Genomic DNA, 22864 nt, shown 5'->3' with positions numbered 1-22864 from the left:
TCTTATCTTTGTTTGAGATATGGAGATCAAACTTGCCAGTCATGAGCATTCAATGGGCTATCATTGTCTCGATGATGAGACAGATGATAAATGGTGTGAGAAATGCACGGAGAAAATCTGTGGTGCAGCCTATGCATGTGTAAGGTGCGAACTCTGGTTGCATGAATTGTGCGCCAAAGCTATACAATATCTGCCTCGAGAGATTACACATCCTCTCCACTCACACCACCATCTTATGTTAGATTGGTCTGGTCCTTCCGCACCATTTACCTGTGATCTATGTTTGACGATTTCTTCGGGCACCAATTACACGTGTTGTCGGTGCGCCTTCGAGCTCGATTTAGTTTGCGCTTTTGCAAGCAGTGATGATCATGTAGCTAGGAAGAAGAGGCAGAGATCCAATGCAGATAGGAAACAGGCAATGCAGCATTACTGCCACATCCACCCGCTGGTCCTCTACAAGTATAGCAATGAGGGAGAACATGATTATAATTGTCGTTGGTGTGACAAGCCACTGACGGGCATTTTCTACGGTTGTAAAAGTTGTGGCTTCTTCCTTCATGAATTTTGCAGTGATAAGATACCCAAAACGTTGAACCATCCTTTCCATCCATCACACCCTCTTCGCTTGGATTTCGTTGACGCAACTTGCAATGCTTGTACACAATTGATTAGTATGAGTAAAGACTTCTCCACCGCCGCCTATGGTTGCCAAATTTGCAATTTCAACCTTGATTTTGGGTGTGCAAAACTATTACCTACCCTTAAACATGAGGGCCACAACCACGGTCTCACTTATGTTGGTCCCACTTTCAGGGATCCAATTCTCAAATATCATTTCCAATGCAGCTCCTGCCGTGAGCTGTGTTTAGACACCTTTTATCGTTGTGTGGAGTGTGATCTCAATCTCCATCTTAAATGTGTTCCAGTTCCACCTTTAGCTAAACATAGATATCATAGACATCCACTCCTCCTTAATCAACCAATTAGAGAAGATGAGATTGGAGAGTATTACTGTGATATTTGTGAGAAAGAACGAGATCCAACTCATGAAGTTTATTATTGCCAAAAATGCACATATATTGCTCATATTGAATGTGTGCTCAATCAGGTCGCACCCTTTCTTTAGTTTGCTTTACTTTTATATATTACTTTATTCCTCGTTTTCTAATAATGGAATGTTTGCCGTATATTAGGAGGAAACATCAACAAAACAGGACTCATCACCCTCCCCTCCCATATCCATGGATGCTAAAGCTTCGAAGCTGAAGGAAATGGAGCAGACTGAAACGATTCTGGTTGGTAGGAAACAAAGGAATTATATATATTGTCTTTACATATATTTAATATGATGAATTAACAGGTTTGTTGGTTGTTTATTTACAAGTACAGGTCCGACCAGTCTTCCATAAACATCCATTGAAATTTTGCGAGGTAACTGAAAACTTCGGAGGAAGGGTCTGCGGAGCTTGTCGTTTAGAACTTAGTGGTCCAGGCTACATCTGTAAAGGATGCCTATATATCCTACATGAAAACTGTGCTAAATTACCCGATGAGATACAACACCCTCTTCATCCTCAACATCATCTCAACCTCTACGCTACATCTATGTCGCTGGGCCAAAATATATGTGATAAGTGTCAAGATTTTTATTTCGGCTTCTTTTATCTTTGCGAGCACTGTGATTTCAAGCTCGATCTGAAATGCGCAACTCGAGCACCCTCTGAAAGTGGGCGCACAACATTGAAAGAGTCGGAGAGGGAAACTGAGCTATTCCATTTCACCCACAAGCACAAGCTACTGTTTTGCAATTTTACTGACCCTCTAGTTAAAAGACAATGCAATCTTTGTCGATTGCAAATCTTTGGTCCAACATACCATTGCATGAGCTGTGGTTGGGTTCTTCATGAATCTTGCCTTAGGTTACCACAAGAAATGCAAGTACCTTTTCATTCCCAACACACTTTGACTCTAAGCTACACGAGATATGGAGGGTGCCATGCATGTTCACTAAAGCTGTTACCATCTGCTATCATAAGAGTTATAACTATGGTTGTAAAGATTGTGGCGTCAACTACCATATTGCATGTGCAATTTCCCTAACACGCCCTCTAAAACTTGACTCTCACATGCACCATCTTTATTATTTTGGGACGGACTTTGATCGATTCTTTGCCATGTACCGTGACTTCATTGATATCTATGCTGAACTATTTTGTAGTCACTGTGGTGAAATTTGCAGTGGGCAATCTTTCTATCGTTGTCTTGAGTGTTTCATCAATTTCCACCTAGAATGTCTATCCTTACCTCAAATTATCAAATCCAAATGCCACATCCATCCTTTAACTCTTAAAGATTCGTATATCGAAGATGATTCAGGGGAGCATTACTGTGATGCATGTGAAGAAAAAAGACACCCAAACCATCATGTTTACTATTGTGAAGAATGCCCAGGAATATTTGTTGCTCATATAGATTGTGCACTTTCTAAGGTAAGTCTTTATATATAAATTTTGTTTTGAGGTTAAAAGAATTTTATTATTGCTAAGCGATTGAAATCAATATGATATTACTAAACTTGTGGAAGGAAAGGTTGATAAAGAGGATATTATTAACTAAACTGAATTAGCATGTATCAAACTAAAGGAGTTGTTATCATTTTTCAGGAAGAAGAAGTTGTGTCATTCTTGGTTCCTAGGGAGATGAAGAAAAGGAGGAGCTGGACTAGGGGAATTTAACTTTGCATATCTTCTCCTTCATAAAGTATTTCATAATACATTGGCCTTCATTGTTTTAATTAATAGTAATTATTAATCATATATATATATCTTGTGTGTATATAGATACAGATATAGACTACTATAGGTTTGAAAACAAATTAGGTTTAAGCAATTCTGGTTTAAACTTAAAAATTATTATAAATGTTCAAATAGCAAAGAAGACGATAATAACAGCCTTTTGGTGTATACAATTACTTTTTTTTATTGTCCTTCAATGAATAAAGTCTTGAGGATGCTTAAATATGATGTTGAACTCCTTAAAATGCCTCCTAAGACATTCCATCAACTTCCCCTTAAAACATCACAATAAAGATTGATAGCTGTGAAAACTCTAATGATGAGACAACTACGTCATTGAATACTGTTATTATAACAAGTTCAAATATTGGAATTTGTATTATTTTGCCTTATATATAGATAAAATTAAAGTATCTTATTATGTGTGTCACATATGTACATAGATAACCATAGTTAAAATTAATTTTGAGTAAATTTGACAATGATATTACCTTTAAATTTTAATTTTTAAGCTTCATTATTTTTATATACAATTAATAATGTCTGATTGCTAATAATATTATTAAGTAAAAAAAAACTTTTACCTATGTGTTAAGTTATTATTCATAATAATAAATTTTTTTTGATTATTTGTTCAATATTAAGTATTTAAAATTTTTGTTAAAAGTATTTAAATTTAAACCATAATTGAAATCATATATAAATTAAATGTACACCATATGAATAGATTTTTGTCTCAATTTAGTTATGTTCAATTGAATTGAGGTGAGATGAATTGGTTCAAATTTTCATGTTTGAATCAACCATTTACCTTATATTAAGATAAGATGTGTTTAAAAGTTAATTTTTGAATATTTATAAGAGTTGCTATCACAGTAGCCTTTAATTGTGTTGTCGCATTGCAGAGATTGCCGATGAGTCAGAGGAGAATGCATTGTGACGAGAATGTTGGATATCTTGTCTCCTTTTTCGTTGTTATAACGATTGAGTCCAAGTATTTCAACACTCTAGGTGTGATGTCCTATTTCCTTTTTTTTTTAGAATATTTTTGTTGCCATGTTTGAGAATGTTGAGATTATTGTTTTATTGTTGACTTATATATCTAGTTTCTTTGTGCTTTTGAGTGTTGGATGTGTTGTCGACTTTATAAAGTTGTATAGTAGTTTTCATTTGGTTCTTTTTAAATATACTATAGTTTACGCTTTATACTGAATCAAGCTAATTGATTTGGAACCTATCAAGACTAATTGGCTACATTACTACCCGTACAAATAACATTTTTAATGCATTTATTTTCTTTTGGATCTTAAATTTTTTTGTGTTTTATCTCGAATTTTTAGAGTTTTTTTGTAAGTGATTTGAAAGAGGGTAAATCTTTTTATTTAAATATCTCACATGGGATAATGATCAAACCAGTTGGATTTAGAATCAATCGATATAATGATTTGAGCAAAGAAGTTGAACCAATTTAATAAGAAATTGCTTGAAATTGATAAAAATCGAAAATTGAGAAACCCCCCCCCCGACTGTTGACCATGATTATTCGGTTTAACAAAATTTTATTTTATTTTTTTAGATTTTTATGAATTTTTAATGATTTATTTAATTATTCTTGGTCCAACAGTCGAACTGATCAAGCTGGTCGAATCGAGAACTAGTGGTTTTGACAGATTCAACCACCAATCCAATTATTAAAATAATGGACGTGGCACTTAGAGATTGTACCACATTATCCTCTAAAAATTTATATAAATATATATTTTTTAATTTTCATGCGATGATGTAGCACAATCTCAAAAAGTCGAATCATAAAACTTTTGTATTTTTCAAGTTCAGAAATTAAAATTTACCTAATAGTCAAATTCAAGTGACAAAATAGACCAAAACAAATATGTACTGAAGTATACCTAACTATCAAGATTAGGAGTCAAAAATTATATTTATCCCTAAATAACAATACGGTGTATAAAATTAAAATAAATTTAGTGGGCCACACACTGCCAAGAATTAAAAATAAATGAATGGGTGATGAAATGGGAATACAGAAATCAAAGAGCCCAAAATTCCTAAAAGAATGGGCTTCAATCACATCTTCTATTAGTTAAAAATTAAACCTACCTTCAATTTCATTTTCATAAATGAAGTCCAAATCCCTATCTAATCCTTCAACTTTACACACCTTCATTTCAACAAACTCTGCTAATGTGACCCCACCAACTTGATTTGAGTTAGATTTGGATAAATATTTTTGTATTTAAATTAGTTCAGTTTAAATTTAATTTAAATAGTAAAAGAAATATTTTTTTAAATTTAAATTTAACTATAAAATATATAAACTATCAATTAAAAATATTTTAAATATTTTATTATTATATATTTCCTTGCCCCCATTGATGTTCTTCAGTCCTACCCAATATTTTAGCATGCCAAAATTAAAAGCAAAACTACCATTGTTTGGTCACCTAATGTCCGCTTTTGCTTCATTTGTAATGCTATTCCCTGTGCCTGCTTCGCTAGGCATCTTATTAACCAAGATTGTGGCTCTATTTTCTGTGGAAATTTGAATATCAGTTTTCCATTCCGATTAAAAAACCAACCTCCCCAGTGTGGTTGGCATGACCTGGAATTTGAGTGTGACAACAACAATCGCGCCATTTTAGTTGGGAGAGAATGGGAAATTCTCTGTCCAACAAATTTTTTATGAAAATTCTACAATACAAGTGGTCGATGCGAGTTTGAATATGGATGGTTGCAACTCCCTTTCTCTTAATTCCACATATTTTTCTAATTATGATTATAGTTATTATAAACTATTTTCTTTTTCTACCGTTTTATATCATTTTCCTTTTCCTTTTTATTATGGTAGAGAGTTAAAGGCTAACATTATCTATGTTGTGAACTACACGAAACCTATAAAATCATCACTTTATATTGAGGCTTCTCATTGTACATCAAATTTATAAATACTTCCTCTTCCCTTCCAACTTCCCATTTCTATTTTTTAAATAGAAATACTTACCAAACTGATATAAATCAAGCTTGCACAGTAAAAGTGAAGATTTCGATCATGATTTATAATACATCAAGTATGTCTATCATGGATATCTATTCTAAATTATTAGAAGATGCTTGGGATGGATGGAGTGTATGCTACTACATCAAATGCGACAAAGACAAAGTTTCATTTAATGCTGTGTAAGTTTTCTGAATGATTTTAATTTACATTCTGAGTGGTGGGATCTCTAATTATATCATCAGAGTACTGAAATTTTCAGTTACAAAATGTCTTTGCTTTTTGTATGACCTACCTTTTCTTCTTTTATTTTATGTTACCTTTTTTCGCTATTAAATTTTATCATGCTAATTAAGTATCATGTTTTTGTGCCTAAAATTAAACATCATGTTTTTGTTTGATAAAATCTGTTTTTTTTTTATATATAATACTTAAAATTATCGATAGTCCCTCTCCAACCCATAAATATGAGGGTAATGTGCTTCAGCGTATTCAAATTCATATTCTCTTGCATTGACAATAATACAATATCAATCAAGATAATATTCAAAAGACTTTTCCATTTTCATTTAACAGTAATTACTAGAATTTTTTTTTCCTTTTCAACGGTTGAAAATTGCATGTTTTAATTAATAAAAATTTAATGGCCCGTTTCACTATACATATTAATAAAATTAAATACATTTTTATTAATTATAACAATTAAATTTAAATTTAAAAATATTTTCCTTTAAATTGAATTCAACGTGGGCTAAAATGAAAAAACCCATATCCAATCTCGGTTGTATTAATAAGAAATAGGCGAACTGAGGGCATGGACAGATCAATGTGCAACTGCCTCTGCTGTGTTTTTTCTCCTTTTATTGTATTCACATTTTTGGCAATTAAATTTTATTATGTTTTTACAACCATGATGTTTCTAGATTCTGTAAACCTTATTAACATATAATGTGTGTCTTTTTAATTATATTATTTTTATTTTTGATATATCTTAAGAAGAGATATCACGAATTCTCAATTTAGTTGGTAGTACGAAAAAATTCCACCATTGTGGATGAGTTAAATTTTATCGCAAAATCCTTTTATAGCATAATAAAAAAAATTCTTTTAATGCTATAATTTGTATTTTGTATTAATTAATTTAAATAAAATTTGTCTCACCTTTCATTATATAAAATAACTTTCGTTCCCTAAAAACTCTTAATACTGTAATAGACATTGCATACTTTTTACCAATATATATATATTGTTGTAATATTTTTAGCATATACCACAAAACAGAATATAATGTTTTAAATTACCTTACATTGATTTTCTTTACACAACTTTGGAATTTTCCTTTACACCCCTTTATTAATTTTACTTTGATTTGTTGAATATATAATTCAGATTGTCAGGGTTGGAAATTGCATTCAGAAACTATATGGACAGCTTTGAACATTTCCTTTTCCATGTCTACGATTCACTGTATCGACCAAGAAGTATGCTTCCCGAAATTCATTAGAAGTGCTTTGATAGTGCTGTTTCATTGCTTTCTTGAAATAATTATATTTCGTTTTTATTCGTGGTGTTTTTTTACAGGAACGTATATTCTCTGTTTGGCAATAAGGGTATATTTAATTTTAGATTTGCAGATTTACATTTGCACATATACAAATTCTAGCACTAGTTGAGAAAAAATATTTGCTATATTCTGGGAGAAAAAAAAAGAATTAGGAGCCTATCATGCTATACAAGTTTATATGTAATTTCACCGCAAAACTAAGAAATCTATAGCATTCTTTAAGGAGTTTGAATGCAGAAAACAATCTTCTTCTAGTATATGAAAGAATATTTCTGTCAAGTAAAGAAAGATGTTGGTCTTGGTTAAGTTTGTGTTCATAATGATCTTTTGGTGATTCTAGACTTGTGTTTCATTTATGAAGATTGAAGGTTATCATACTTGTACTTTGTCCTTCTTCAAGTATATTTGACATGAGTATAAAAGTTGAGTATCACTGATGGACCATGGTGAGGTTAAAATAATTGGTATCCAATTTGCATGATTTATTGATTTATTTTGTGTGTGAAGTTCTAAGTTTGAATCTGTTGAGGTGCACTTACTAGTATATAAACATAACACATAATTTGGAATTATTTTTCTTGGGTTCTCAATGGCCTTTCAAAGTTTTTCATTTGGTATAGAAGAGAAAACGCAAGGCATCAATGATGCTATCTAACAAACTAACTGTTATTTCTAAATTAATTCCATAAAGTAGTGACATATGCCCTCTTTCAAGTAGTAGTTAATTATAAAAGAGCATAAAACTATCACATTATATACTTTTTCGAGAATGTAAGGTATATATTATTTGATTAATTTCACAAGTATTGACGTGTTGCATTGTAATCCTTTCAAGGAGGAGTTAACTTTTTGTGGTCGTTTTCTGGGATAATTTGTTTGCTTGCTCTTGCTACGTACAAATGGAGAAGAAGACATTTATCTATGGATGATACGATTAAAGAGTTTCTTTAAAGCTAAAATAATCTGGTGCTAATAAGGTATTTTTTTTAAAAAATAGAAAAATGACTAAAAATTTTAAAAATAAATTAGGTCAAGGGGGTTACGGTTCTGTATTTAAAGGAAAACTTCATAGTAAGCATCATGTGGCAGTAAAATCGTTGGGCAAATCAAAGGGTAATGGCAAGATTTCACAAATGAAGTTGCTTCTATTAGGAAAATTCATCATGCTAATGTGACAAAACTTATTGGATTTTGCGTGGATGGATCAAAGCAAGCTCTAGTATATGACTTCATATGTCTAATGGATCTTTAGATAAAATCATATTTACAGAAGAAAATAAGAACACTTTGGGTTGGAAAAAAATGTTTGATGTTGTGCTTGGGGTGGCTCAAGGAATTCACTACTTGCATCAAGGATGTAACATGCAAATTCTTCATTTTGATATCAAACTACACATTATTCTTCTTGATGAGAATTTTAATCCAAAATTTTCAAATTTTGGTCTTGCTAAATTGTATTCAGTAGATGATAGCATTATCTCTCTCACTGCATCACGAGGAATAACAGGATATATTGCTCCTGAATTGGTTTACAAAAATCTTGGAGGCATCTCATACAAAGCTGATGTCTATAGTTTTGGAATGTCACTAATGAAAATGGTAGGAAGGAGAAAGAACGTGAATGGACTTGCTGACCACACTAGTCAAATATATTTTCCATCTTGGATTTATGACCGATTGGATCAAGGAGAGGACTTGGAGTTGGGAGATGTTTCTGACGATGAAAAAGCAATGGTGAAGAAGATGATAATAATAGCCTTTTGGTGTTTACAATTACTTCCTTCTGATCGTCCTTCAATGAATCAAGTCTTGAAGATGCTTGAATCTGATGTTGAACTCCTTGAAATGCCTCCTAAGCCATTCCATCAACTTCCTCTTGAAACATCAATGAAGGTTGATAGCTGTGAGAACTCTTATGATGAGTCAAGTACATCATTGGATACTGTTATTATAACAAGTTCAAATACTGCATAAGGTTAGAAACATTTTACTTCATTATCTCACCTTTTGGCTTTGTATTATTTTGCCTAATATATATATATACTTGTATATTATGATGTGTGTCACATATCCAAATAGATAACTATAGTTAAAAATAAATTTTGAGTAAATTTGACAATGATATTACCTTTAAATTTTAATTTTTAAGCTTCATTATTTTCATATACAATTAATACTGTCCAATTGCTATTAATATTATTAAGTTAAAAAAAAAATTCTACCTATGTGTTAAGTTATTGTTCATAATTAAAATTTTCATTAATTTGGCTATTTGTTCAATATTAAGTATTTACAATTTTTGTTAAAAAATATTTAAATTTAAACCGTAATTAAATTTATATATAAATTAAAAGTAACTACATAGATAGCTTGAGGTTCGGTTGAATTGATCTGTATTGGTTAGATTTTTCATGTTTTGATAAAACTTTTGCTTTAGATCAAGATATGATGCATTTAAAAGTTAATTTTAAATATTTATAAGAGTTTCTATTAAAATAGCATTTTCTTGTGTTATTGCATTGTAGAGGAGAATTCATTGTGATGATGAGGATGCTGACTGTCTTGTTTCCATTTTCGTTGTTACAATGATTGAATCCAAGTATTTCTACACTCTAGGTGCGATGCTCTATCTTCTATTTTTAGAACAATTTTGTTTTCGTATATGAGAATGTTGGTGTACAAGCCCAAACAGATCAGTGATGATAACAGATCTTGCATTCCTGCATCGACAGTGAAGCAGATCGAAGACACCAACCTCGTCTCCCTCGGAGACAGTGGAGCAGGTTGAAGATAGCAGATCTTGCCTTCCTGCATAGACAGTGGAGCAGATCAAAGGTGGTGAATTTTACCTCCCTATGGTTACAGTGGAGTACATTGAAGCCAATAATTCTATCTCCCTGGGCAGCAGTGGAATAGACTGAAGATTTTAGATCTTGCCTTCCTGCATAGACAGCGAAGCAGGTCGAAGACGGCAGATTTTACCTCCTTGTGGTTACAGTGGAGTACATTGAAGCCAGTAATTCTATCTCCCTGGGCAGCAGTAGAATAGACTGAAGATTTTAGATCTTGCCTTCCTGCATAGACAGCGAAGCAGGTCGAAGATGGTAGATTTTACCTTCCTGTGGTTACAGTGGAGTACATTGAAGCCAGTAATTCTATCTCTCTGGGCAGCAGTGGAATAGACTAAAGATTTTAGATCTTGCCTTCCTGCATAGACAGCGAAGAAGATCGAAGACGGCAGATTTTACCTCATTGTGGTTACAGTGGAGTACATTGAAGCCAGTAATTCTATCTCCCCGGGCAGCAGTGGAATAGACTGAAGATTTTAGATCTTGCCTTCCTGCATAGACAGTGAAGAAGATCGAAGACGGCAGATTTTACCTCCCTGTGGTTACAGTGGAGTACATTGAAGCCAATAATTCTATCTCCCTGGGCAGCAGTGGAATAGATTGAAGATTTCATATATTGTCTCCCTAAACAGTAGTGGGGCAGATCAAAGATGGCAGATTTTACCTCCCTGTGGTTACAGTGGAGTACATTGAAGCCAGTAATTCTACTTCCCTGGGCAGCAGTGGAATAGATTGAAGATTACAGATCTTATCTCCCTAAGCAATAGTGGAGCAGATCGAAGATAGTGGATTTTACCTCCTTGAGGTTGCAGTGGAGTACATTGAAGCTAGTAATTCTATCTCCCTGGGCAACAGTGGAATAGATTGAAGATTACAGATCTTATCTCCCTAAGCAGTAGTGGAGTAGATCGAAGATGGCCGATTTTACCTCCCTGAGGTTACAATGGAGTACATTGAAGCCAGTATTCCTATCTCCTTGAAGTTGCAATGGAGTGGATTAAAGCCGCAGATCTCATCTCTCTGAAGTTGCAGTAGAGCAGATCATGTTAATATTTATTTTTTAAGTTGTAGCAGAACAAATTGAAGCTACAGGTCTTATCTCCCTGAAGTTGCAGTGGAGCAGATTAAAGATAACAAATTTAATTCTTTTGAGAAGCTACAACATACGAACCCTATCTCCCTAACATACATTGCAGTGGAGTAGATTGAAACACCAGTTCCTATACCTCTGAAGATGCAATAGGAAGGAATGAGGTTATTTGAAGTAAAGAAGTACTGAAGAAGTCGAGGCTCAGTAAAACCGGGCATAATTGGGCTTTTAGTCTTTGTTCTATTCTCGTTACACGATAATGAGCAAAGAGGGGCAGCTGTACAAGCCCAAATATGCCCGGGCCCAAACCAATAAACGGGCCCAAAGCATTAAACAAGCCTAATACAGCAAAAAAACAAAAAGCAAAAAAAAACCTAGCCCTAAGCAGCAAGCCACCAGCAACAGCCCCCAACGCCTTCAGCAAGCGTCCAAGCGCCGCACGTCTCGGGCTGATCTCTCCTCCATGAACGCGTTTCTCTCCACGAACACCTGCAAAAACACGGACTCAAAGAGTCCCGGAGAGAAGAAACAGCAAAAAAATAGCATTTAGATTTGATTATTTTTTCGATTTTGGGCTATAAAAGGCCATTTATATTGTGTAAATGTGGGGGAGTTTTTTTTGGAGTGTAAAAACAAACGAAAATAAAGAGAAATACTGAGATTTCAAAGATTTTTTTCGAAGGTGAATCGTGTTTTTATTTTTTATTTTTTCTTATTTATTTTTCATTTAAAATATAAAGAAAAGGAAGGAAAAACTTACCCATACGCCGAACCCGCCGAGTCGTGGCCATCTCCGTCGCAATCGGAGCCTTGGCGCAAAGGGGAGCGGCGGTGCTCAAAGGGTTGAGGGAACCCTAAAAAAATCATACAGAAAAAGAAAGAATCTGAAACTTTCTTTTAGTTTTAATTTTGTTTCTTTTAAAATTTAAAAGCAAAGACGAAATGGTGCTGTTTGGGGAAGGGGGGGTCCGCGCGTCAGACCTTAAATGGTCTATTTTCGCATTCGGTCCCCCTAGTCTTGCGGTGTGTTTAAATTAAGCTTCTGATTTCTCTTAAATTTTCCTGCAAGTTTTATTTCTGTTTCAATTTGGCCCATGTTGTTGTGCAGCGTTTTGAGAGGCGGGAATAATTTCTCTTTTGGTCCTCCATTGTCGCTTGCGCATTCGAGTTGGTCCTTTTTTTATTTATTTCGAATTTGCCCCCATTTTTCTGTCTTTTGTTCAATCTGGATCATTTCTTTTTAAGCTATTTTATTTTTAAATGTTATTATCGTGATTATGCTCTACCATTATTTTTTTGTATATATTTTTTTGTTATTATTATTAACATTATTATTGCCGTAATTATTATTATTTCTATATTTAGATACGCATCTTTTATATAGTATACATATACATATTTTTTATATTATATATTTAAACTTTATAAACGCATGCATATATTTTTGTTGTACGTTGTTATATTGTTTTTTCATTTTTATATACTTTATATTTTATAGATATACATATATATTTCTTTTATTCTGTAAATATATACATATGCATTTTTTTTCTTTTATTTTATTTTGAATACATGTTTTCTGTTTGATTTATTGGATATATTTCATTCCTTCAATTTGCATGTATACTTGTATATATGTTAGATATACGTGTACATATGTTTGCAGCTTTACTGTTATATTGCATTTGTATATATATTTGCAAATATTTATTCGTGTATGTGGTAAATTAAAGTATCTGTATCATATTGTATATTAACTTTAACATACCCTTTTGAAAATATATTTTGGTTTTAATTATTCATCAAAGTTATTTTCTAGATTTAAAGGTTTTTTTTGAATAAGAGCATTATTTGAGGTTTGGGATTTTCGAGAGAAATTAAGCCCTAACGTATTGGATTCTGATTTTCTTTGTCAATCTTAAATGACCGAGAATATTCTTTATTCAAAATGCATGAGCATAAAAATCATATTTGAGAATTTAACTTGTTGTGCCCTAACGTATTGAGTGTGGCCTGTTACTTTCTCAAAATGAAGATTTTCACATAAAATAAAATTGATATTCAAAGTTCGGGGATTATGAGGAATTGTACCCTAACGTATTGGGACTCGATTTCTTTACATGACTTGAACAATTGATTATCCTTTTTTAAATTTCATCATTTGAGTTGATTTAAAAATCTTTTTAACCTTCGACACTAAGGCATTAAATGATCAATTTGGTACCGATTTTGGGCGTTACGAGGGTGCTAACCCTTCCTCGTGTGTAACTGACTCCCGGACTCGTTTTCTCAAAATTCGTAGACCAAAATAATTTTTAAGGTGGGCCGGTCACACCTTAATAAAGGATCGGTGGCGACTCCAGTTTTATTTTTAAAAGTCGACAACCAAAATTTTTGTTTTCAAAAAACGGTTTCGACAATTGGCATTATTATTTTGTTGTTGACATATCTAGTTTCTTTGTTCTTTAAATGTTGGATGTGTTGTCGACTTTATAAAGTTGTATAATGGTTCTCATTTGGTTCTTTTTAAATAAATTTTATTGATCGAGAAATATTATATATGTTAGTAGTTTACAATTTTAGTAATCCTACATTACTAATAAATATTGAGTATAAAAAATTTAAATATACAATTACTTAGATAATTGAATTGGGTGCCTAGCCTAGTGGATAATTTGGGTTTACCTATTGGGCTATATGTAAATATATTAAATGTAATACCCCATACTCAATCTACAAAGTGTTATGTTGGGGCGACGGGTTCCTCGTCTCGTCCTGACATGATATTATAGGGTATTATCGTTGAGTCTAGGATTCTCCACTGGATGCTAAATTAATACTCGAGATTCTCGAATCGAACCTAATCTGTGCACAGAAAACAAACTATTAAACTTACCATTCATATCACAAGCATAAATTCATCATTCAGTGTACATTACACATTTATATATGCCCAATTCCATGTGATCATATCAACAATTTCCGAGTCTAGAAGCTCAATCGTATTCAAGTAGACCTCGGAACGGATATACAAATTGTCACCCCCGAATTCTCCAACAACAATGGTTTTCTCAACTCAATCAGTCTGTCACCCCGGGTTGCCCAACAACAATGACTCAATGCAAAATATTTACCACTCTGGATTATATTTAAAATTCTTGTAAAAGGATAAAAACACATAAAATTATATTAAAAATTATTTAAAGAGTACTTAAGTGTTCGTCGAATAAAATAAATAAAAAAATATTTAATTGGGCATTGTATCTCGTCTAGCGTGATGCATGGGTTAAGGTGGAATGAGCCTTGCTTGACGGCTCTAACTATAAAAAATGATGGACTTACGTAACACAAAAGGACCAAAGCGATAATGGTCGTCTCTCAGCCACTTCAATGTTTTTGTATTTCCAAGAAGACTTGGAGACTTGCATTGTCTTAGTTGGAATTTATTAAAGTGATAAAGGTTTATATTTAGCCCAAATTTATTTAAAATTTTTTAATGATATTAAAATTTTATTTTATTTTTGTTTTCTGATAATCAAATTAATCGTAGTAAATTGTAAAATTTATCATCAATAAGTCAGTAATTATAATGAAATTCAAAATAATTGGTTAGATTAAACTATTTGAATCTAAAATTGTTATAATAAATTCTAAACTTAATAACTTAATTTTATACTCTTTCATGCATGACCAATAATTGTTAAAATAAAAATGTATTAGATTATAGCATATTCACAATATAGATGAAAAAAATTACATAACAAATTTGCAAAAGAAATGATATAAAAACTAAAAGTGTCTTTGATTGAGAAGGTAAATTTTAAGTAATTAAATTTTGGGAAGTTTTGGGATCAACAACTATAAAGTGAATGCATTTTTTTTAAAGTTCATATAAAGAGATAAAAATAATATCACGATTTAAAAGTAAAACTCCCATTGTTGGGTCATGTAAGGCGGCCTTTACTTTATTTCTACTCGTCAACGTCTTTTGTCTTTCGTTCACACTTCTTTTCACATAAAATATTTTATATACTAAAAATTCTATACCATATGCATTCATGTAAAACTCATAAATTTATATTTAAAAATAATAAATAATAGAAATTATAATTTGAAATTAGTTAATCATAATAACATAAGAAATAGTGAATTAAAAAGATTAAATTAAATTGTGCATAAAATAAAATTTAAACATATAAGTACGTAATCTTTGCTTCAATTATGAATTAGTGTTGAATTAACTTATGATACTAACTCAATTAATAATATTATTAATTTGTGTAAGTGATGGAGATAATAAATTATATATATTAAAATAAAAATATAGAGAATGTATTAAAATAAAGCTTGTTACTTAGGTACTCTCCCCTCTAATTCTCTCTTTTTCATTTTTATTTATGAAGTTTTATGCTAAGAAAAAAGAAATTTATCTTTTTTGAAAAGTCTTGCCCCTTGGTCCCCTTTGTAACGTAATCCTGGCTCTGTTCTTGGAATCTGATATCCTTTGATTGGGGTCTTCTGTCCTCAATAATGCTTCTTCTCACATTGAAGTTAGAAACTTAATATATTTCCTTGATTTAGTTGGAAACTTAATTGTTAACCCCCATTGTTGTTCTTCAATCCTACCCAATATTTTAACATGCCCAAATTAAAAGAAAAGCTACCATTGTTTGCTTTATTTGTAATTCTACTCCCTGGTGTTTGCTTTGCTAGGCATCTTATTAACCAAGATTGTGGCTCTACTTTCTGTGGAAATTTGAATATTAGTTTTCCCTTCCGAATAAAAGGCCAACCCCCCCAGTGTGGTTACATTAACCTTGAATTAGAGTGTGAAAACAATAATCGCACCACTTTAGTTGGAAGAGGAGGGAAATTCTCTGTCCAACAAATCATTTACGAAGATTATACAATGCAAGTGATCGATGCGAGCATGGACACAGATGATTGTAACTCCCTTCCTCTTAGTTCTGTATATGATTATTATTATGATTATATAGATAATTATTATAAATATAAACCGCTTCATTTTTTTGTTAATGATTATTATGGTAGATGGTTAGAGTCTAGCATTATTTATGTTGTGAATTGCACGAAACCTATAAAATCATCACTTTATATTGAGGCTTCTCGTTGTACCACCAAATCCAATCCTCCTTCTTCCCTTCCAACTTTTCATTTTTATTTTTTAAATGGAAATATCCACCCATCTGATATCAATCAAGCTTGCACTGTGGAAGCGGAGGTTCCAATTATGGTTCGTAATATAACAGGCATGTTTACATTGGATATCTACAAAAAACTACTAGAAGGTATTTGGGTTACTTGGAATGAATGCACCTACCAGGGCTGCGACTACAATAACAAAGTTTCCTTTAAAGAAGTGTAAGTTTCTTCAGTGATTTTAGTTTACATTCTAAGTATGCATTATTAATTACATCATTAGACTGAAATTTTTAGTTAGAACATCTGCCTTTGCTTTTTGTACGACTTACTTTTTTGTTCACAAATAAATTTTATCTTGCTAATTAAGTATCATGTTTTGTAACTAAAATTTATGAATTCCGAACAATCAAATGGGAAAAAAGAAAGAAAGAAAAACCTTAATAACATTTCTAATTTAGTGTCTTACTTTTGCTTTATGTAGACCTACTTATTTGTTTTATGTTATTTTTTAAATTTATGTACAATTTTAGATTAATAAAAGTCTATGTACAATTTCAAAATTTATTTCTGTGGACTTCCCAATCATAGAAAGAATAAATCTGATAGCATTTTAGATTAATTACTACAATTACGGCTACAACTCCTCCTTTTTTCATTTTCATGTAACAATAATTACTAGACTTTTTTTTTCCCCTTTGTAGAGTATTTTAGTAATTTACAGTGCAATAAACGGGGAAATATAGTCAATATTAATAGAACTTTTTATTGATTTTTTATATGAAACACATTATAAATAATCGTTACTAATTTTTTATGTATAATCAAATATTTGATATGTAATTAATACTCAGCCAATTGTTGTTATTGTTAATAATTTTTGTATAATCATAGAAAGACACTCTGCCAAGATTTTTTTGGATACACACAACAAAATCCCCTACTACTTTTATAATAAGATAATTTGATCCCTTTTACTTTTTTTTTTCACACATAATTCTTGTGCCAATATATAGTAAAATTTGGAACTTTATATATATATTGTAATTTTAATATAAAATACATTTAGAAGAATTGTTAATAGAGTGTTATATAAATCTAGTCTAATGTTTAGCTCATTGGTCCCATCTACAATAGCTTTGCTTATTTAGATGTACTGAATACTGCAGATTGTTCGATGTGCAATATAAATTGAGAGCCTATTTTGGGAGCATTTCACGATCAATTTTCTACGGCGGCATTTTTTATTATTCTAACTATTATGGTATGATTTTTTTTTATTTTTTTTTATTTTGGGTCGGCTGATGAGATGGTGTGATTTGCAGGTTTTATTTGTTTTTTACTGATCTTTGAACTTTTTACTTTCTGGTAATATTGATGTATCTTTTTGTTTTTGTGTTTCCACAGCACAGGATAATTTTTATCTTGGAGTAACAGGTATACTTATGGTCTCAATTTTTAATATATCCAAAACATTGAGAAATAGAAAGAAAAAACTATTCACGTTTAATTTGAGAAAAAAAAAATGAAAGATTCTTTATATTTATAATTTGATTTTAAGTTATAAAAACTACAAACCACTTTTTAAATATTTGAAATCTATCTTAATTTTATCTTGTTTTGGTATATCAAATAAGTATGTGTTTGTTTTAAGAGAGCAAGCGACTGTCGCTTGTATAGACATTTTGAGAATGTAGATAATTAGTTTTTGATCTCACAAAGTACTAAAGTAGTACAATACTTTCTTGTTTTTGAAGCGGGGTTCTTCATACTCAGGGCTTTGCTTGGGATACCTTGTTTGTTTGGGCTTCTTATTTACAAATGGAATAGAAGACATTTATCCATGGATAATAAGATTGAAGAGTTTCTTCAAAGTCACAGTCTAGCACCAATTAGATATTCTTTCAAAGAAATTAAAAAAATGACAAAAAATTTTAAATATAAATTAGGTGAAGGGGGTTATGGCTCTGTCTTTAAAGGAAAGCTTCGCAGTGGACATTATGTGGCAATTAAATTGTTATGCAAGTCAAAGGGTAATGGCCAAGATTTCATAAATGAAGTTGCTTCTATTGGGAGAATTCATCATGTTAATGTGGCAAAACTTATTGGATTTTGCGTGAAGGGGTCAAAGCAAGCTCTTGTATATGAGTTCATGTCAAATGGATCTTTAGATAAAATCATATTTTCAGAAGAAAATAAGGAGACATTAGGATGGAAAAAAATGTTTGATATTGCGCTTGGGGTGGCTCGAGGAATTGACTACTTACATCAAGGGTGTGACATGCAAATTTTGCATTTTGATATCAAGCCACACAATATTCTTTTAGATGAGAATTTTAATCCAAAAGTTTCAGATTTCGGTCTTGCTAAGTTGTATTCAGTGGAGGATAGCATTGTCTCTCTCACTGCTGCACGAGGCACAATAGGATACATTGCTCCTGAATTGGTTTACAAAAATCTTGGAGGCATATCATACAAGGCCGATGTTTATAGCTTTGGAATGTTATTGATGGAAATGGTAGGAAGGAGAAAGAATTTAAATGCATTTGTTGACCGCACTAGTCAGATCTATTTTCCATCATGGATCTATGACCAATTGGATCAAGGAGAGGACATGAAGCTAGGAGATGTTTCTGATGATGAAAAAGTACTGGTGAAAAAGATGATAATAACAGCCTTTTGGTGCATACAATTATTGTCTATTGATCGTCCTTCAATGAGCGAAGTGCTAAAGATGCTTGAAGGGGATGTTGAACTCCTTCAAATGCCTCCTAAACCATTTCATCAACTTCCTCTTCAAACATCGATGGAAGTAGATGGTTGTGAGAGCTCTGCTGATAAGCCAAGTACATCATCCTCGGCTGTTAATATAATTAATTCAAATGTCTAATGGGGTTGGAAATATCTCATTTCATTATCTCACCTTTGTAGTTTTATATTAATTTTCTTTTATACGTATAAAGTATCTTATCATGTGTGTTGTATATGTCGGCAGATTTATATTTTTGTTCCCTATCAAAGTTTGGAACGTGCATCCCAAATTATAAGAAAAAAACTCCCATTGTTTAGCCACCTAATGGCCGCTTTTGATTTGTTTCTAAATTTATTCTTTCATGCTTGCCTCGCTAGCCATCTAAACTAAGATTGCCGCTCTTGGGAACTTAAATAACATTTATGCCTTGCGATTGAAAAGCCAACCTCGCCAGTGTGGTTATCGTAGGTGTGAACTTGAGTAGGAGAATATCCAAGAAATCTGCTCTCTGTTCCATGGACTTGGATTTTTCTTTTCAATGGGATCTCTTTATTTTTGTTTTATGTTCCTAATAGGCCTAGTAGTGTTATGAATGTTTAGAATAGCACAAAAGCAATGAAAATATTCTATTGTACCACTAAATCCAATCTCTTTCAGCTTAAATTTTTTTTGTCAAGTTGTAGTAAGATTGTATCCATAGAAATCAGTGATAATTTTATTTCTTTAATCAATATGTAAAAAAAGAAAAAGAAAAAAGGAGGAGTTTAGAATTGAAAACTAAAATTAAAATTAAGCAAAATAAAAAGAGATTATAAAATAAAATCAAGAAAAGAAACTTTAACCAACATATATGCAAATTAACACATAAAAGTATGTCATTTTAGAGTATTATCAACCACCATACTTTAAAGGTCTCCGAAAGCTTAACCCCAACTATTGCTAGTGCAAAAGCCATTTCATTCCCCATATGTTCTGCTTTCCCAAATGACAGATATGATCTTCTCTCAAATTTAGTAAAAAAATAGTGTAATTTTCTTCGTCTATTTTTTTTAATCAACATGTAAAACTAAAATTAAAATTAAGCAAAATAAAAAGAGATTATAAAATAAAATCAAGAAGAAGAAACTTTAACCAACATATGTAATTATATTAAAAAATATTTTAAAAGTACTTAGTAGTTGTGGAATAAAATAAAAGATCAATAAAATTAGGCATTGAGTCTTGTCTAGCGTGATCCATGGATTGGGGGTGGAATATGCCTAGCTTGACTTACATAACACAAAACGACCAAAGCAATGATATAAAAACTAAAAGACTTAAAATGTTTTTGTGTTTCAATGAAGACTTAAGACTTGCATTCTCTTGGTCATCCTCAATATAGTTGGAATTCATTAAAGTGATAAAGGTTTGTCTACAAGTATATGGTCCAAATTTATTTAAATTTTTTTAACAATTTAAAATCTTCTTTTCTTTTGCTTTTCATTATAATATAATAAAATTAATTGTATTAAATTATAAAATTTTCCACTAAGTAATTTCAATGAAATTAAAATTAACTTGTTAGAATAAACCATTTGAATATAAAATTATTATAGTAAACTCTAAACTTAATAATTCAACTTAATACTCTCCCATGCATATGGGACTAGTACTTATCGACATAAAGATGTATTAGATTATGGCACACCCATGATGTAGGTGAAAAAACAATGATGTAACGAGTTTAAAAAAAAATAGTATAAAAGTTAAATATGACATCGGTTAATATGATAAAATTTAGGTAATGAAGATTATGACGTTTGATAGTGACACGAACTCAATTAATCTCTCAAGCATAGTATAAATACATTCATATGTTGAGAAATATAACTTCGAACCTTCCTTTTTTATGTTCAAATATGTAATAACCCATTTTGCCCGGCCCATGTACTAAATATTAAAACCAAAATTTAATAAATCCAAAGAGTCCTGATACAACAAAAGTCCATTTACAAATAATAAACCCTACATGGCCCAAACCATTTTAACCTAAATTACCCAGACACGAGCCCAATAAACTCAGACCCAATTAAACCCTAACCCGCTTCGAAGTGGCCCAATTTCCAGAAACCCCTAAGGTTTCTGGAATAGTCTGCGCCGCAGCCGGAACTACGGCCCCTCCCACGCACGTCGCGCTAGGACTCCACGCGCGCCTCCACTCCAGCTGGCCTCCGTACACCAGCAATCGGATAACAAAAACGGGCAACAATATGCCAGCGAACGAAACAGCGGAATAACAGAAAAAATAACAAGGCAACAACAGCAAAATAGCAGAACGTGAAAAATAGATTTTATTTTATTTATTTATTTTTCTTTTTTCATTTCGGCTATAAAAGCCGATTACAAAATCTGTCAAAGAGGACACTGACGAACACACAAAAAAAAAAAAGAAACCAAAGAAAAGCACTAGAATCGTTTTTAAAAAGGTGATGGCAGATTTTCTTTTCTGATTTTATTCGAATCGTTTTTTTTCTTTTCACTTACTATACGAAAATACCAAACGATAGAAGGGGGACTTACCTTTTTGTTTCCGGTGTCGTCGCATCTCCGTTAACTCCGTTGTAATCGGTGTTCAGACGGAGGTAACGGGCGTGAGAGCGGCGCGGCGGTTGAGAGGCAAAATGCTTGGGTTTTTTATTAGTCAACTGAATATGAAGGGCGTCTAAACGGCGTCGTTTGGGGATTGCTTCAGTGGCCCCAAAACAGCGTCGTATCTGCCAACCCGCATCGCGACCCGACCCGCTAGTCCCAGATCCGCGCGTTTTATAGCTCAAAGGGGGAATTTTTGCAAATGGTCACCCCAATCCAATTTCATGGCGTGTTCAAACCAGTTTTTTATTTATTTAAATTTCTCCCAGCATTTTGTTTTTGTTTCATTTCGACCCAGGTTGCAACGCCGCGTTTTGGAAGGACGGGATTATTTCCTATTTGGTCCCCCAATTTATCCGCACGTTACATTAAGCCCCTTTACTTTATTTTATTTTCATTTATTTCTTTCAATTCTGTTTTAAATTCAATCTATTCCCTACTAATTAATGTGCTTAATTTTCTTTTAATTTATTTAATTATTTATTATTCCGTTATTTTTTAAAAAATATATTTAATATTAAATATAATATTAATTTTTAAGCTTAATATTATTTTTAAACTCATCATCAATATTATTTTACTGTATTATTATTTTAAATTATTCATTAATATTACTTAAATTTATCATGTATTTGTTTTTTTTAAGTTTTTCATGTATTATTTTAAGTTTATCATGCATTATTATTGTAAGTTTATCATTTTTATTATTTTAAAATTTTCATTAACATTATTCGAATTTTTCATGTACTACTATTTTTGGTTCTTCATATATTAGTTTGAATTTATCATATATTATTATTTAATTTCATCATGTATTATTTGTTATGCTAATCTAGTATAATTTGTACATATTTTTTAATGGTTTATTTTATAATATTTTTAAAATTCACTTTTATACATTTTATGCTTTAAAGATTTATACAACAATACTCTTATATAATACTATTTCATATATATATATATAATTTATATTAAATTATGTTCGTTACATACATACATAATATATTGTT

The 22864-nt window shown here is 31.7% G+C and overlaps 2 protein-coding genes, 1 long non-coding RNA gene and 1 pseudogene across 3 annotated transcripts; 3 read left to right on the top strand and 1 right to left on the bottom strand.

The window, feature by feature from the left end:
- On the top strand, positions 1-3947 carry LOC107936931 (uncharacterized). The gene is made up of 5 exons (XM_041086807.1): positions 1-1111; positions 1197-1298; positions 1393-2492; positions 2667-2763; positions 3704-3947. Exons 1-3 carry the CDS (start codon positions 20-22, stop codon positions 2101-2103), a joined length of 1905 nt encoding a protein of 634 aa, XP_040942741.1. The 5' UTR covers positions 1-19; the 3' UTR covers positions 2104-2492; positions 2667-2763; positions 3704-3947.
- Positions 3948-8139: 4192 nt separating this feature from the next.
- On the top strand, positions 8140-9349 carry LOC107936932 (rust resistance kinase Lr10-like; annotated as a pseudogene).
- A 6343-nt stretch (positions 9350-15692) lies between these two features.
- Positions 15693-19546, top strand: LOC107936918 (LEAF RUST 10 DISEASE-RESISTANCE LOCUS RECEPTOR-LIKE PROTEIN KINASE-like 2.3). Its single transcript, XM_016869704.2, has 4 exons — positions 15693-16696; positions 17644-17738; positions 17882-17911; positions 18232-19546. Exons 1-4 carry the CDS (start codon positions 15954-15956, stop codon positions 19362-19364), a joined length of 2001 nt encoding a protein of 666 aa, XP_016725193.1. The 5' UTR covers positions 15693-15953; the 3' UTR covers positions 19365-19546.
- Positions 19547-21162: 1616 nt separating this feature from the next.
- On the bottom strand, positions 21163-22158 carry LOC107936917 (uncharacterized). Its single transcript, XR_001694518.2, has 2 exons — positions 21786-22158; positions 21163-21429 (listed from the first exon to the last, which is right to left on the bottom strand). It is a non-coding gene; the product is annotated as an uncharacterized lncRNA (long non-coding RNA).
- Positions 22159-22864: the final 706 nt, after the last annotated feature.

The sequence above is a fragment of the Gossypium hirsutum genome, chromosome D01, assembly GCF_007990345.1.
Source record: "Gossypium hirsutum isolate 1008001.06 chromosome D01, Gossypium_hirsutum_v2.1, whole genome shotgun sequence".
Lineage (NCBI taxonomy): Eukaryota > Viridiplantae > Streptophyta > Magnoliopsida > Malvales > Malvaceae > Gossypium > Gossypium hirsutum.
Note: the sequence above shows the minus strand (reverse complement) of the source record. Positions and strands in the feature narration are given on the sequence as shown.

Bases quoted from the DNA above. Each gene is read 5' to 3' on its own strand.
- LOC107936931 (XM_041086807.1), top strand. From the start codon at position 20: ATGGAGATCAAACTTGCCAGTCATGAGCATTCAATGGGCTATCATTGT. The intron at 1,112-1,196 runs GTCGCACCCTTT...GCCGTATATTAG, and splicing joins TTGAATGTGTGCTCAATCAG to GAGGAAACATCAACAAAACA. The intron at 1,299-1,392 runs GTTGGTAGGAAA...TTACAAGTACAG, and splicing joins AGCAGACTGAAACGATTCTG to GTCCGACCAGTCTTCCATAA.
- LOC107936918 (XM_016869704.2), top strand. From the start codon at position 15,954: ATGCCCAAATTAAAAGAAAAGCTACCATTGTTTGCTTTATTTGTAATT. The intron at 17,739-17,881 runs GTATGATTTTTT...GTGTTTCCACAG, and splicing joins TTATTATTCTAACTATTATG to CACAGGATAATTTTTATCTT. The intron at 17,912-18,231 runs GTATACTTATGG...TTGTTTTTGAAG, and splicing joins TTTTTATCTTGGAGTAACAG to CGGGGTTCTTCATACTCAGG.